At 47.8% G+C, this 15,950-nt stretch overlaps 1 protein-coding gene across 1 annotated transcript; it reads right to left on the bottom strand.

The window, feature by feature from the left end:
• Nucleotides 1–1,680: 1,680 nt before the first annotated feature.
• LOC119434890 (low-density lipoprotein receptor-related protein 5) lies at nucleotides 1,681–14,801 on the bottom strand. Its single transcript, XM_037701927.2, has 2 exons — nucleotides 14,345–14,801; nucleotides 1,681–2,477 (listed from the first exon to the last, which is right to left on the bottom strand). The coding sequence occupies exons 1-2, from the start codon at nucleotides 14,406–14,408 to the stop codon at nucleotides 2,071–2,073; spliced, it is 471 nt and encodes a 156-aa protein (XP_037557855.1). The 5' UTR covers nucleotides 14,409–14,801; the 3' UTR covers nucleotides 1,681–2,070.
• Nucleotides 14,802–15,950: the final 1,149 nt, after the last annotated feature.

Below are 15,950 nucleotides of genomic sequence, written 5' to 3'. Positions count from 1 at the left end.
CTATGTTGAGAGTAACGACAACCAGTGACGTCCGGCCGTCATTGAGTTGTCTAACGACCTGCTGACGAAGGCAACATCACAGAGTGAAAAATGTCCTTACTCTGCAGACAATAAAGGTTACGGCGCAGACCCCCATTTCTATGCGCCCCTATGTAAGTGGCGCCCCTGCCCACCAGCAACGGTGTGACTTTATTAGGAATTTTTAAAAATAATTGCGCGAATATAACTACTTTTCCGTAAAAATTGAGCCGACATTCGTAAAATCGCAAGACGGGTCCAAATTCGTACATATTGCGGAAAATTCTGAAGAGTTGGCAGGTATGTAGTAGCTACACTTGCAGAGAAATGTAACCTCCGTACTCGGGAGGGTTGCCACATGGTCACACTTTGTACTTTCCGGGAGGTGTCATTTACGCGCGCTTGAGCTTTAAAATAGTTCAGGTGTCCGAGACAGTTGCTGTGTCCACGGCAAGGATTGTGAAAATAAACAAACAAACAAGAAACATTGCGCTTTGGAGGTGACATGAAGCTTCCTTTTTGTCGGTAGTTTTCTCGGCATCAGCATCTGTTCTGAGCGCGTCACTCTTATTACACGGTGCTTCGGTGGTGCCGGAATCTATGGCAAATAGCAACAGCGCGGGCCGAGAGCCAACAGCGACGTCTTTGTAGATAGCTCATATGGTGACAACTTGTGAACAGATAGGTTAACGGGCAGAATGTTTAATTTCGGGGCTTTCCCTATAACGACTTTTCAGAATAACGAACCATTTACCACAATCCCCTGAAGTTCGTTATATTGAGATTTCCCTGTATCACAGCAGCATCCTTAAGCGAGAGGAAGTGCTACGAATTTTTTGGGCTAATAACATGTAACGCAACATCAATCGGAAACCTAGGACTGCTTTGGTGTCAAAAAACGGTTCTGCACAAAGAAACATTACCAGATGGAGAGGGATGTGCTGCCAGTATGCTGCTTCCCAACACTCCAGGAGGACATGGAGGACAGTCAGCCTCTTGCCACATCTACCACCGGTTGAAGGTTCATTACCAGTCAACAAAAAAACTGTGGATGCTACATGCGTGTCCTATCCTGAGTCGACAGAACAGGGCATCATTTCGTCGCATTTTTATTGTGGAGGGCCAGGAACCTAACTGTGGCTTAATTACGTGAGCTTATTAATCGTTGCAGCATTCCACAAGCGCTGCCAATGCCTTCTCAGTTTCTTTCGTAGGAAAGGCTTCGGATCTATGGCAGAGACGGCAGGATTGATAGCTTGCAATGCAATTGATGTAGCAATTTGGTCAGCTAGCATATTACTCTCGATGCCCTTATGCCCAGGCACCCAGCACATAAGGACATGCTGATGAAATATATATGTTGTGCAAAGAACGGAATAAAGCCCACTAAGTACAACGTTTCTGTGTTTACACAGTGAAATTAAGGCTTTTGCAATGCTTAAGGAGTCTGCAAATATATTTTTTTTTCAACTTCCATTTGTGTCTCGCAGCTGACAATAGTGCATAGGCTTCAGCCGTAAGATACTTGTTTTCGGGTGCAGGACATCGGATTCCGAGGATGCATACAACACCAGGCATGTCTAGGGCCGTATGCACTGCTTTCAGGATAATTGCCTCCTCACCCGCTTGCTCTTTGACGTGGCTCACCATGTCACCACACAAGCCCAGTTGCATGCATGTCATGTAGCCACTTGCAGTGAAAGGCAAAATAATTTATCTCTGGCGAATCCCATTTCTTTCTTGCTCCAAACTATTCAGAAAGTTGGACAATGCCCTCAGAGCTCGAATAGTCACTTAAATGGCTGCGCACGCCCAAAAAGTAAGCCCTTTCTTCTTTTAAGTATAGCCCAGGAACGTAAAGAGGGGTGTCAGGTATAACAAGACTGTTCTGACTGGCTTGTTTGCACTCACATTTCGTACAGAGGTGGAATTTTGTGATGGATGCTGTTTAATACCCCCTTTAAGTCAGTGCTAGACGAAAAAAGTACAATGGAACAGTTAGGGCTAAGCAGGGCACGCAACTCGGTTTGCCGTTGCGGCAAAATGAATGGCTTACCCATCTGTCGGGACGAGCGCAATGGCGCGTGGCTGGTCCAGGTCACGCCAGAGCAGCACCTTGCGGTGCGAGCCATCCAGCTCAGCCACCTCGAGGCGGTTGGTCTCGGAGTCAGTCCAATAGAGCTTGCGACCCACCCAGTCACAGGCCAGCCCGTCAGGAGACACCACCCCCATGGAAGCCACCGTTAAGTCGGCTCCGGAGCCGTCCAGTGGCCGACGCCGGATCACCTCCAGTCCCACGTCGGTCCAGAAGAGCAGACCTCCCTCGTAGAGAAAGTCCAATGCCGCTGCATCCTCGAGACCGTCCACCACCACCCGGGAGCCATTTGCACGGCGGCCTGATGCATCCAGCTCCAACAGCCTGATGTCCTTGCGGTTGGCAAACAGGAGGCGTACCCCCCCTGCACGATGCCCTTTGACCATGACCGAATCTGATGGAAACTTTTGTTTTCAGAGAGCATTCAGGGCCTCATTTTTTATTGCATATATCGCTGGAACACAGACTGTCTAATCTACATCTGCTAGATCATGCGGAGTAAAAAAATATACAATGCAACATATGAAATCATAAAATTGTTTGTGCAAGTTCAGCAATATGCTTGCTCACTTTCAGGTGCTATTAAGAACAATGTATAAAATATCAATTCTGTCCACTTCAGATTTACGTATTTAATTAATTTATTTATAATTGCTGCCTCTTGCACATCAAGATATTGCAGGAGTGAGTACATAAAATATTCAAGACCAGACAAAGCTTGATTAGATATGTAAATTTCAGTAAGCACACGATTAACAGGAACACAAGCAAAACACTATAAAAAAACTGAACCACAAGATCACAGACAATACGAATCAATGTTGCAGCTAAAAGAGTCTAAGATGGGGAAATGCACAGAGATGAGATAATTTCATAACAAATTCACTTGGAGGCAGTTCACGGAATGACCCACCGAGGCCACTCCAAATCTCACTTGTACAGATAAAGCAGATAACCGATGAGAGGAGATTAACCTGAAGAAATGTCACCAATATTGGAGGTGATGATTCCTTTTTTTTTTTTTGTTTTTGGTGTTCTAGAACCTGCCAATGTTTTGCTAACTGCCAATGTTTTCATGTTTTGCTGCCAAGATTCAAAATTACAGAGCATATGAGACATTGAAGATACATTTTTTGCATGTTCAGAATGCATGCACAAAAAGAATATTGAGAGGCTTGTTTATGCTATCTGACACGTGCAATGCCGTTAACAACTGGTTGTCAGGTCAATAAGAAGCTTGTAAATGAGCAACAAAGGAAAGTGTGATCACATCTGGCGACATTGGCAGTAATTACAAACAAAGGAACAGCATGTCACCAATGCAGGTAGTAGTGCTCATTGAAGGCACTAATGGCAATACTACAGCGCTACACATCGTTTTGAAGGAATACCTGCCAACCTGTAAAAGTTAAAATCTGTACATCTGCCTCAGCTGTGACAGGTAAGAAGAAAGAGGAGGAGGGTGTTGGCACGCATTTTCTCAATACATACTTCCAGCGCACACCTTCTGTATATAAGATACATGCGCACTTAATTTAGCGGGAAGCTATAGTAGCATACAACTTTTAAAAAAACAGTAGTTGGCAACAAAGGCACACGGACCGCGCAGGGTTGTGTTACTCCACCAGCCAATCACAGAAGCAAACAGAATCGTCGTCATGGGACCTTTTCAAAATGACGTACTTGATACGACTGTACTTGTCATACTTGTACGCTCCACTATAATAGACGAGTGAAAACGTATGAAATAATGCATTTATAATTTTATTTTTGTGGTTACTGCCTTATTTAGGTAACAGCGAAAGTTTTAAGTACCAACTATTTGCAGCTTCGCAGAGGAACAGTGGGTGGCGGTTATGAGGGTGTGGGTGGCGCTTCACTGCAGAATTAAGTTGTATCCGACTATAGGCACAGCAGAGACTAAAGAAACATCATATTGCATTTACATAATGGTGACTTTCTCAGAGACTGGCTGTTGTTTGCCAATTTTGCCTTTCAGAAACATGTCTGAATAAACTTGCACGAAGCATAAAGTCGGCACAGGTATTATCACAATTTCTGTCTTCATATCTTCAACAGCTTCTAAAAAAAATTTTCCTGAGTAGAATCTTCATAAAACTTGATGAAGCATTCGTCAAATCGTTAAACAAACCCGAAGTGGTACACTTCACTAACAATTCGGGATAGTTGGCAGGTATGACAGTGAGACTGACCAAATAACTAAAAGCTTTGCCTAACGAGAAATTCGTAGGCTGCCTAAGGCGGGACATGCTCGCTCAACAGCTGGTAACTATTGTGTATAAGTGACCCCCTCCACGTGTTTGTTCAAGAACTGGATCGTCTGTGCAACAACTGCAGTTTTCCTTTCCGACACCAGGACCATTCATAAGACTCTTGCATCAGTCTCTCTCTGTGGACTGCAATAACTGTCGTTGCCCCTTATAGCATTAGAATAAAGCAAATAGTCAACAACTTCAAACAGTGAATTCTGAAATCAAATATGAATCTATTGTAGCAATGGCTCTGGCCTCAGATTCAAGCCCCCCCCCCCCCACTTCCCCGAAATGAAACTCTCCGCCAATTTTTGCAAGCGAAGGAGGAATAGAAGTACCCACGCTGGGGAAATCTACGCGGTGTTTGTCATGCATTCCACAAAGAGCTTGACTACCTCCGCAGCTGAGCAATTCACTGTTCTAGATAAGATAGGAAGCATGCACGTGTTTCAACCCCCCCTCCCCCCTTCTCTTCTGGAATGGTTATATATTTGTGCTCGCAAACATAAAATGCTTCGATGATAGTCAGTGCATGTACTGTCTTTCTTGTCTCGATTTTTCAGACTGTTTCCCCACAATGAAGTACAAGCATTGATGCACCCATTTCTCTTATCTCCTGCAAGAGATGCGCCTACTAGTTTGTAAAGAAACTAATTTCCTCAACATATTGTCGTAGGCAGGCATAAACATTATCGCAAAAGATGTGGCTCTGACTCGGTCAAGAGTCTAGTGCCAGTTTCACAGTTTCATTTTCCCCTCGGAACTATATTTTCCCCTCGGTACCAGCTTGCACTATATTTCAAGCAGACGACGAATGGTCACTGTACCATGCCGATGTAAACAAATGCACCGGTCAGTGCTTTGTGGACACTCAGCGGCGTTCTTCCGGGGAAAGTATAAATCGACACACAAGTGCAGAAAGCAGCACAACGTCTAATAGGGAGTATGCAAAACGGTGCCCTGAGAACGGGTAAAACACATAAAATAGCAAGCAACACATATCAAATCAGTGCTTATGGCTACCCTTGGGTGTTGATGTTGCAGTGCGATGTGTTTGCTGAGCGCAGGGCTCTCGTGGTGTCGGGTCGAATGCAAACGGCAATTCATGGCTATTGAATTTGTCAGAACCATAGCTGGTCACTGATTGACAGCTTTGAAGAGCTGGTGCAGTTGACGCTGTCACCCAATGACACTGTGCCAATGGTCAAGCGCGGTCATGAATCAGCTGAGCCTCTGCTCTTCACCCTTTTGTTCTCCGCGCTGGAGGGACCGGCATGCGTCATGCCTTCCCCGCTGGTGCGTCGCTCGTGATGTCACACGAAAATGTTCACTCAGCTGCTCAGTCAGGTTTCGCTCTTGCGCTTTCTTGCTTATTGAAAAGTATTTTCAAATTTGCAGAACAATTCTACTACCAGACGCATGACAGGGGGGACTCAGGAACTTAAATATGCCATTACCTTGACATGGTAAAAAAATTGCGGGAGTTGCCCCATAAAGGCAGAGCAGTTATTACAATCGTACTGTTAAAAGCCCATAGGTAGGAGACGGCTTGGCTAGTAGAGTGTTGATGCTGTCTTCTCAGTGAACAATCTTATGCTTTCTAAGTCTGCAAGCATATACGTTGTCGCATCGCTGAATAAAATGCGATATGTAATAGTTAAGCTTGAACCATCATTTATGGCTGTCATTGCGTCCTGTTTCTACATCTTTTGCCAACCTGTTGAACATTTAACATTAAAAACGAAGCTATTAATAGAAAGGTGAACCACAGCTGCATCTCACTATTTAATCCCTGTTTGATGCTCCTTCACAAATTGACTTGCCTATATACCAGACGTTTTCTTTTTTCTTTCTTTTAGCTACGACAAGTTTTTAGAAATTGCCTGTGGCAGATAGCACAATTCTAAACCCTGCGCTGAGGCAGCCATTACTTCTGCTATATATATTTTGCGAGACAAGGTTTAGGCAGTCAGACTCTCCTTTATTCTCTCGAACGAGAGCCCCACTACCAGGCCCCAAAACAGTGATGATGAGTATGTACAGATGAGAATATGAAACGTATGAATAATGCTCACACTAATTTCCCCGCGTGCGCAAGCGGCAAGCCAGGCCGCGACTTAGCCAGGAGGGAGGCGCCGAACGAATCGTTTGAGACGCGAAACGTGAACGATCTCCGAACCACGATAACGATGGTCGGAAGAAACCTCGATGGGAGTAATGCGATAGTTCAGTGGGGATGTTTGTTCATTAATAATGCAGGGGCCAAGAAAGCGCGATTCAAACTCCTCACACAAGCCGGGTGTACGAATGGGCGTCCAAAGGAGCACTTCATCTGAAGGACGAAAGGAGACGTCTCGACGAGAGATGTCGTAACGTTGCTTGCGGTCTAGTTGACTAACTTCTGTGTTGAAGCGAGCACGGTCACAACATTCGTCAAGTCGCGAGACGAATTGTTCTGGTATACTGGCCAAGATGTTAGTTGGGGCAGTTAAGAAAGCGGCGTCGATGGTGAATGTCGGCGAACGGCCGTAAACTAGGTAGAAAGGTGAGTACCCTGTAGTTCGTTGGATAGCAGTGTTGTGAGCAAACGTCACAAACGGTAAAAGTTTGTCCCAGTTGTCATGGCTTGGCCCGATATACATTGATATCATATCTGTTAGCATGCGATGAAATCGCTCTGTTAAGCCATTTGTTTGAGGGTGGTATGCGGATGTCGTCTTATGAATTGTGCCAGAAGCTCAGAGTACTTCTTCGATCATTTGTGACATGAAAGTCCTGCCGCGATCACTCAACAGTACACGAGGTGCACCATGACGCAGCACAATGGCATCCAGAAAGAAGCCGGCAACGTCTGAGGCCGAACTAGAGCGTAGAGGTGCGGTCTCTGCATACCGTGTGAGGTGGTCGACAGCTGTCATGATCCATCGATGACCTGCTGGCGTTATGGGCAGAGATCCGACCAGGTCAATTCCAACGATGGCAAAAGGTGTCTCGGGACATGGGATGGGCTGTAAAAGGCCAGCAGGAGGTGAAGTCGGTCGTTTCCGCCGTTGACACTGGACGCAAGAAGCGACGTACTTGGCCACAAATGTAGACATGCCCGGCCAAAAGAAATGGCTCCTAACGCGGTGGTATGTTTTGTGGAAACCCAAGTGGCCAGCAGATGGGTCGTCGTGAAAGGCTTCAAGGATTTGTGTGCGCATCGAACGTGGAACAACAGGTACCCAGCGGTGTCCGTCGATGGTGTAAATGTAGCGGTGCAGCACATCGTTGTCGAGGTTAAATAGTCACTGTTGTCGACGTGATCGGGCATTTGGTGCAGAAATAGTACCGCACAGTCGGATGATGCTGTTGCAGTAGGGATCAGAACGTTGACACGAGGCGAACCGAGCTCCACAATTAGAAGATGGCGTGTCAGTAGCCGCTAGAGGTAATGACGTAAGTGGAGACTTAGTCTCATTATCAAGTGGCGAGCAATGGAGAGACGTGCTCGAAGATAATAGTGGCAGGGGGCAGCGAGACAAAGCATCGGCATCTTGATGCTTTTTCCCAGACTTGTAGACAACGTCAAATTCGTACTCTTGTAATCGGACCACCCAGCGATCAAGGCGTCCAGACAAATTTTTCATTGACGACAACCAGCATAAGGCATGGTGGTCGTTTATGACTGTGAAGTGGTGTCCATAAAGATATGGTCAAAACTTTTGTATGGCCCAAACTACTGCGAGGCATTCCTGCTCTGTTATCGAGTAGTTCTTTTCGGCAGCCGTTAATGCGCGACTGGCATAAGCAACGACTCTCTCTCGTGTAGTGGTATCACGCTGTAGAAGGACAGCACCGATCCCATGGCCACTAGCGTCGGTGTGCAAAAGCCACTAGCGTCGGTGTGCAAAAGTTGGTGCATTCTCATCGAAGTGACACAGGACAGGGTCGGATGTCAAGGCTTGCTTGAGGGCTTGGAAAGAAAGCTCGCAGTCGTCTGTCCAAGTCAGAGCAGTGCCCGACGTCAGCAACTTGTGCAGCGGCGACGCCATGGCAGCAAAATGACTGATGAAGCAGCGGAAGTAAGATGCCAGGCCCAAGAAGCTTCTTAATTGTTTTTGATTTTCAGGGCAAGGGAAGCGAAGCACGGCAGCAACCTTGTCGGGATCTGGTCGAACGCCATCTTTACTGATAAGGTGCCCCAACACTTTGATGTTCTTTCGGGCAAAATGGCATTTTTTTGTGTTGAGTTGGAGTCCAGCGTTGGAAATGCATGTGAAAACTTCGTCCGAACACTCAAGGTGCTGACGAAAAGTTGTAGAAAAAATAACGATGTCGTCTAAATAACACAGACAGGTCTTCCACTTAAGGCCGCGTAAAGCTGTGTCGATCTTGCGTTCAAATGTTGCAGGAGCATTACATAAACCGAAGGGCATCACGTTGAACTCGTAAAGTCCATCTGGTGTTGCAAAGGCTGTCTTGTCCTTGTCCGCTTCGTGCATGGGTATTTGCCAGTACCCGGATCGGAGGTCTAGACTTGAGAAATATTCAGCGCCCTGGAGGGAGTCAATGGCATCGTCGATTCTACGTCTTTGCGCGTGATCTTATTAAGTGCTCGATAATCGACACAAAATCGTACAGAGCCGTCTTCCTTGCGGACCAACACAACAGGAGACGACCAAGAACTGGTCGATGGCCGAATGATGTCTCTTTTAAGCATGTCGTCAACGTTGTCCGCAATGATTTTCCGTTCTGCGGAAGACACGCGATACGGGCGGCGGCGTACAGTAGAACTGCCTTCGGTTTCAATGCGATGCACTGTGACAGAAGTGCGCCCCAGAAGTTTGGAGTTAACGTCAAATAAGGCGCTGTGTTTTTGCAGTAGGGCCAATAGGTCTTCTTTCTGGGCAGCAGTCAAATCGGGATTTATCGCGTCCTTCAGAGCAGCTGGCTGCAGCATGATCATCAGTTGTGGTAGACAAAGGTGGTGATTCGGTGTGAAGAGGTACAAGCGAAAGAGCTTCGGTGTCTGTAAAGCAAGTCACAGTGGTGCCCTGGGAGAGCCCAACTGGCGAAGAAGTAGGGTTATGAACAGCGACGAACGTTCTACCGTCCTGAAAACGCACCAGGCTAGGAGTAATGCTAAGCCCACCAGAGATGCAGTGACTGCTGGGTGCAAGGAACACATCACCATTAACAATAGTGTCGGAAGTCAGCGTTAAGATATGCTCATTGCCCGCGGGAATTAAACAGTCGGTAGACGTGACGAAACGTAGTGTGTGAGCATTGACAGAGGACGAAGGTTCAGTGTCCATCATATGTATAGTGCGCTGATGACAAGAGATGAAAGCGGAAGCGGAGGACAGGAAGTATCATCCCAAGATCATCGCGTAGGTACACGAAGATAGCACCACAAACTGAATGTGGTGAAGGATGCCATCAATGAAAACACGTGCAGTGCAAACAACGGAGGGCTGAACAAGAACTGCATTAGCACAACGAAGGGGAGGGCCATTATATGGTGTCTTCACTTTTCGCAATCGAGAGCACAAGTCAGTACTAATAACCGAAAGTGATCCACCCGTGTCAACCAAGGCTTCAGTCCGTACACCTTCAACAAATACCACAAGTACATTTGACGGGCGCTCCGGAGGTGTTTCAAGTTGTCCAAAGGATGCAGCTTTCCCTCCTGAAGCTGCACTATTTAGTTTTCCGGGCGGTGATCGGAGGAAGAAGTAGCCGGTCGAAGAGGGGAAGAGGAGCGCCGCATTGGTGATGGAGAGCGACGACGCGGGAAGCGCAATGAACTGGCAGCGTTCAATTCCTGCGGAGATGGGGAACGTCGAGGATAATAATTGTAGTAAGAACGCCGCCGTTGTGGTATCAGGCCAGAAAACTCATCCCTCTCAAACCCGTCATAGCCACGCCTTTCATCTTGCTGACAGCGTCGGCAAAACCTTGAAATGTGGCCACGGATGCCGCAGTAGTAGCAAACAGGTCGAGGTGGGCTCCATGTGTTGTAAGATTCAAGAGGTGGTGGTCGCGCATTGATGGGATTCAGGGACCCATGCATTGCAGGCGCCTGCTGTGGTGGCTGCTGCAAGGGTGGCACCAGGGAGGCAACCTGAGCATAAGTTGGCGCAGGTGCCTGCTGTGGTGGCTGCTGCAAGGGTGGCACCAGGGAGGCAACCTGAACATAAGTTGGCGTAGGTATGGGTTGTGGGCTTGGGACTTGTGGACAAGTCACGGCAGCTATCTCTTCCCTCACGATATGGCGGAGGCCACCCCCAGGAGGGGTCATATGGACCTCAGGAGGGGTAGACGTGTGGGCGTGCAGTTCATCACGGATGATGAAGCGAATTAGGGCACGTAGTTCGCTGTCGTTGGACGGTTTGAAATCAGAAGTGTCAGGGTGTAAGCGAAGCGTATTAAGCTCATCGAAACGCTGACACGTACTGATAATGTCAGCGATGATAGTGGGGTTCAGCACTACAAGAGCATTGAATGCCAGCGTCCCAATACCCTTGAGCAGGTACCCTTGAGCCGTGCGTGGTATGACAGGGCGTTCTGCCACTCTGGAAGGCGACGCACGGACAAGCGTGCTACCTTGGCGAGCAGAAACGAGTGACCACGCAAGTGCCAGTTCTGCTGGCACGCCAGCTGTTTCCCAGACACCGGTGCTTCGGCGGTCTGTCAGAACGCGCCGACCCGTGCAACGGTATTCACCGTAACTCAAGCTTGGGACGGAAGGAGTGTTGTGACGGAAGCTAGCGCCACCACTGAAAGACCAGTTGGATCCCCAGGGGGCGCACGGAGCCAGAAGCCGGCATTTGGCGTTGGGACGTGGCAGGAAGAAGCCGCCATGTTGGCGATCTGTACCGAGTCAATAAACGCCATTGTTTCATTGTAACAGGCGTACACGGTCACTCTCTGGTATCGAGGTGTTCACGCGGCGGCAGAGGGTGAGCACATCCTCTATGTACGAAGTGTACGACTTGCCCGAGCGCTGGACACGCTCAGCAAGCTTCTTCTTGGCAATATCGGAGCGGACAGAAGAGTTCGCGAAAATCTGGCGTAGGTGGTGTTTAAACGTGGTCCAGTTGACGAAATCGAGCTCATGGTTATAAAACCAAGTTCTTGCGACGCCGGCGAGGTAGAAGGCGACCCGTGCCCAAGTTTTGCAGATTCGTTCCAGTGGTTAAAGTCACTCACGCACTCGTATAGCTCCAACCAGTCTTCACCGGGAAGTCCAGCAAACACTGGTGGATCCTTCTGAGGGGTGGTGACCGTCCAAGCAGGGGTTTGCGCCGGAGCAGGCAAGGTGGATGTCGCGGTAGTGGCCTGCTGGTCTTGAGACATGGTCGAGTGCAGTTGGTAGAGGCGGCGATCCGAGCGGAGCTCCAGGGATGTAGCGTAAGTGAAGCTGGAGAGAGACCGGCAGCGAGAGGACGAAGGAACCGGACAGCACACTCCGCCACTTGCGAGACAAGGTTTAGGCAGTCAGACTCTCCTTTACTCTCTCGAGTGAGAGCCCCACTACCAGGCCCCAAAACGGTGATGATGAGTATGTACAGATGAGAATATGAAATGTATGAATAATGCTCACAATATATATATATATATATATATATATATATTATTAATCGGGCAAAACAAAATTTTTTCGGGCCACTGGAGGCTTGGGCCCCCTCTGAAAACAGATGGTTACATGCCTGCAGATTATTCAATTCATACTTGAAATGTTGCATGTTCACACACCCTTAGTGGCCATAGATTCGACTTTTGCCTGCCATATGTGACGAGCAAAGCATGCAATTCTCATATTGGTTGTAATCAATCTTCCACACTACTACCTAGTGATCTTCATCTTTCTCGTTATTTTATTGCTCATTTTATTAAATACACGAATTTTCATGCTGCTATAATGAGCACTATTTTCCACCTACTGGTTGTTAACAGTTGCGTATGTGTAAAATAAGTAGCTTTGTTTGTTCTACTGGTTTTTCATCGTTTTTCAACCTTATTTTGCTTTGTGAAAACGTTCTCCTCTGGCTGCCAAAAGGCAGCTGACAGTACTGCAAAATAAATAAAGCAAAATCTTTCAATGATGCAGGCAAGGACACCAAATCATTTTCAAAGTTGCAAAAGAATTCTATCAAGGTCAATGTGATTTTAAAAGTAAAGTGAAAACACCAAGCAAGCAACGCACTTTGGTGGAAGCTGTACTGAACTCTGCCAGGCCACTTGACCTGGAAGAGCGGCCACAGCAAAATCAGGTGTGCATGCGTGCGTACATGCTTAAGTGTGTACCCCTTCTACTTCTGGCCCTCCCGCCAGGAGCAAGTGGTATATTGAACTGACTCTCAAAGTAAACTGGATCAGAAAATATACAAAGCACAATGTACACGAGCTGTACAAATGTCAACCTCGGCTTGTAATTTGAACATACAAGAAAACGGAATTCTGTTACATGGAAACCAAAATACAAAGCCTCTGGGAGCACCATTATTCAAGTTCCGAGTCGAAAAAGGTCCAGATAAAATATCCTTGGGACTTCCTTGATAGGATATCCGAAGTTGGATATTTGGACATCGCACAACCGGAGTGACCTCACTGGACTTTTTAAAAAAAATTTGCTTTTTTTTTTTTATTTACTCATAATACTTTACAGGTCCATTGAAGGGCATGAGTAAAGGAGGTAACTGTTTCTAAAGAACAAAAAAAGTTAGCATCAAATAAAAAAGTAACAAAACAAAGGTTACGAGTAGTACAGGGTATGTATTCTGGGACAATCACTTTCGGCGATACTAGCGCCTTCGCGTGAAGGCGCTAGTGTTCAACCAGCCAATCAGCGCACGCCTGATGGCCGAGGCGATAGTATCGCCGAAAGTGATCGTCCCAGGATACGCGCCCAGGTTCTCACGAAAAAATTCGCGGTTTGGCATAGATGCGATGGGGTCCGGAAGACTGTGCAACAGCGCGAGGCAGTGATGAGTTAAATGCCTCCGTTCGACCATGGCCGGCATAACGCAAAACTATTCCAATCTGTTTTTATTCCAAATTCGCCGTTAGCCCTCCGTGATAGGTCAGAAGTGCTGCCACTATAGCGCCAAGAAAATGCAAGGCGATGTCTTCCGCTCCGTTTTCCACCGCTCATCGCCGGCTGATCCCGTTGATAACAGGCGGAGCGTCGCGCTCACTACTGACAAAGCGCGAAAGCCGTAAAAACGCATTAGCATCGCACAAGGCATCGCTACAAAATGTGCTTCACATTGCCGAGGGCGTCCGTGGAAGACGTCGCTGCACTTCTTGATTCGCGCACATCACGCTATGTGCGGCACGTCATCCAGCTTAGACACACGTTTTTAGCCATTTCTGTCATGGTTTGCGTCACCACCCCCTTTCATGACAATGTATCAGTACGGAAAAACGAGCCGGGTTCGTCAATCGGTCAGAAAGATGTGCGGCAGGAATTTTGTTTACATCTCACGCCACAGAAAGATTCAAGCACATTTGGTGCCACTTCTTGGGAGGTGCCTGCCTACCAAACCGCACTTGAGATAACTTTTTTTGCAACGCTCGATCTCTTTTTCAACTGTTCCATCAAGTTACGTTGAACGGGAGAACGGGAAGGAACGGGAGTCCACGGCGCACCGCCCACAATGGCATTTGTTACTACTTATTTTACAGCATAGCTTTATGAAATATGGGTGTCATTCACATGTGATGGGCCCTTGAGATCGCCTTATGTCACGCAGCCACTTGACGGTCCATAGCAATCGCTGGCTGTATAGACGGAAACACGCACGTAACCACCAAAGCGTCAGAAGAAGCGCGCTCATGGAAGAAATTCAAACGCGCCGGCACGACGGTCCGATCGATAAAGTGTGCGCGATCGCGACGACGCTGCATGCAGGCGACCCGTAAAAAGAGAGCCACTAGGCCTAACGCTCGCTGGACGCGTTCGGATACTCACCGTGCGTCGCATCGCACACGACGAGCCATAATACCAAGCCACAAAGGTGCCAGCAGCGACGCATCCTCCCAGAAGCGCCGGTGTATCCTTAGCTGCCTCATGTGTCACTTGTCAGTGAATACCGCGACGCCGGCCGCTTGGACCGAAACAACGCGGCCATCACTTGTTGCGGGGTCGAGAAGTGCACCGCCACCTCTTATCGCTCATCGCTGATCTGAGCGAACCAACTTTTCTTTCAGTGTTTGTTGTGTCCGTACGCCGAAGTTTCAAGACGTTGGGCCTGTTGAGGGTGCAGCCAGTGTAGCGCCCGGTTGGGGTGCAGATGAGGGATAGTTTATAATGTCCTTGCTTCCAAGAAGAAATGAGAAAATAAGTTACTTTTTACCTGTTTCTTTCCTTTCTAACATGCTTTCTAGAATTTTCGTCCTCCAAACCGGAACTGCTCTCTTCCTCTCTCTAGCCAGAGCGCGCCGCGTAGTGTGTGATGCCGCGAACGTAAAAGAGTTCCCGAATGCGCGGTGGTGAGAGAGGCGATTCGTGTCGAGGAGGTCTGTGAGGCGGTGAAGAGAGGAGAAGCAAAACAAGAAAGAAAGGCGCGGGTACTTTAAAAACAAATAATGTGTGGATGAGTGCGAGCTTTTCTGCGTGAAGCACAGCTTGCAGAGCGGCTGAAACAACAAAGCCATAAGTTCTTGCTCTTCCGCACATAACTAAATAACGCGAATTACTCTACACTCGCCCGCAAGTGTAGGATGTCTTCGATATCTTGCATTCAGCGAGAGCGCTCGTGGCACGTGCCGGCGCATCGAGCTCAGGACACGCCACACAACAAAAACGAGTTTTGGTACGAGACAAATGTGCGACACCACGTCCCGCCACCATCGCATCATCAAGGGCTACATGTAAACGCTAGCGCATCGTTCTCGTGACATTCTGTCACATTCATGTTAACCACGCGAGCAGGGTTTTTTTCGGTGTGGAGGGCATTGAGAATCGAGGAGCGGTCGTCATATTTATTTTAACAGGGGAGCTTAAGGCCAAGGTTGAGCCGTGCCGAGCGTTGATCAGTAGTGAAATCAGGGGCGGTATTCTGTAAGAGTCTACCTAGTGGACTGTCCATTTCGGCGACCGTTGATTCGCTGCTGCTTGATGTGCAGGAAGGTGCAGTGGACTGTCCATTTCGGCGACCGTTGCACCTTCCTGCACGTCAAGCAGCAGCGAATCAACGGTCGCCGAAATGGACAGTCCACTAGGTAGACTCTTACAGAATACCGCCCCAGAGCATAGGAGGAGAGGAGGTGCAGAGAAAGAAAGAGAGACAAACAATAAAACAAAATGAACTTATTTGGCGAGGCGGGATTCGAACCCGTGTACCCACTGTCCGAAGGCGAACGTCATAACCACTGCGCTATACATGCACTTTTTTTTTTTTTCCACGCTTGCAGAACACGCATTTATGGGAACCATATGGTTGCATTGTACCGACGATTGCACCACAACTAGCTATGGGCGAGAGAAAAAGAAAATAAGAGCGAGATAGAGAGAAAAAGAAGAGGGAGAAAGAAGAAGAGGGAGAGAGAAAGAAAAAAAAACAATGTGAACTTTC

Source organism: Dermacentor silvarum, unplaced genomic scaffold, assembly GCF_013339745.2.
Source record: "Dermacentor silvarum isolate Dsil-2018 unplaced genomic scaffold, BIME_Dsil_1.4 Seq31, whole genome shotgun sequence".
NCBI classification, from domain to species: Eukaryota; Metazoa; Arthropoda; class Arachnida; order Ixodida; family Ixodidae; genus Dermacentor; species Dermacentor silvarum.
The sequence above is the reverse complement of the archived record's forward strand: the minus strand, read 5'-3'. Positions and strand labels throughout refer to the sequence as shown.

Excerpts from the sequence above, each read along its gene's own strand:
- LOC119434890 (XM_037701927.2), bottom strand. The coding sequence starts at position 14,408 with ATGCGTCGCTGCTGGCACCTTTGTGGCTTGGTATTATGGCTCGTCGTG. Across the intron at positions 2,478-14,344 it reads CGTGTGCGATGCGACGCACG|GGGGGGTACGCCTCCTGTTT; the intron begins GTGAGTATCCGA and ends GGCATCGTGCAG.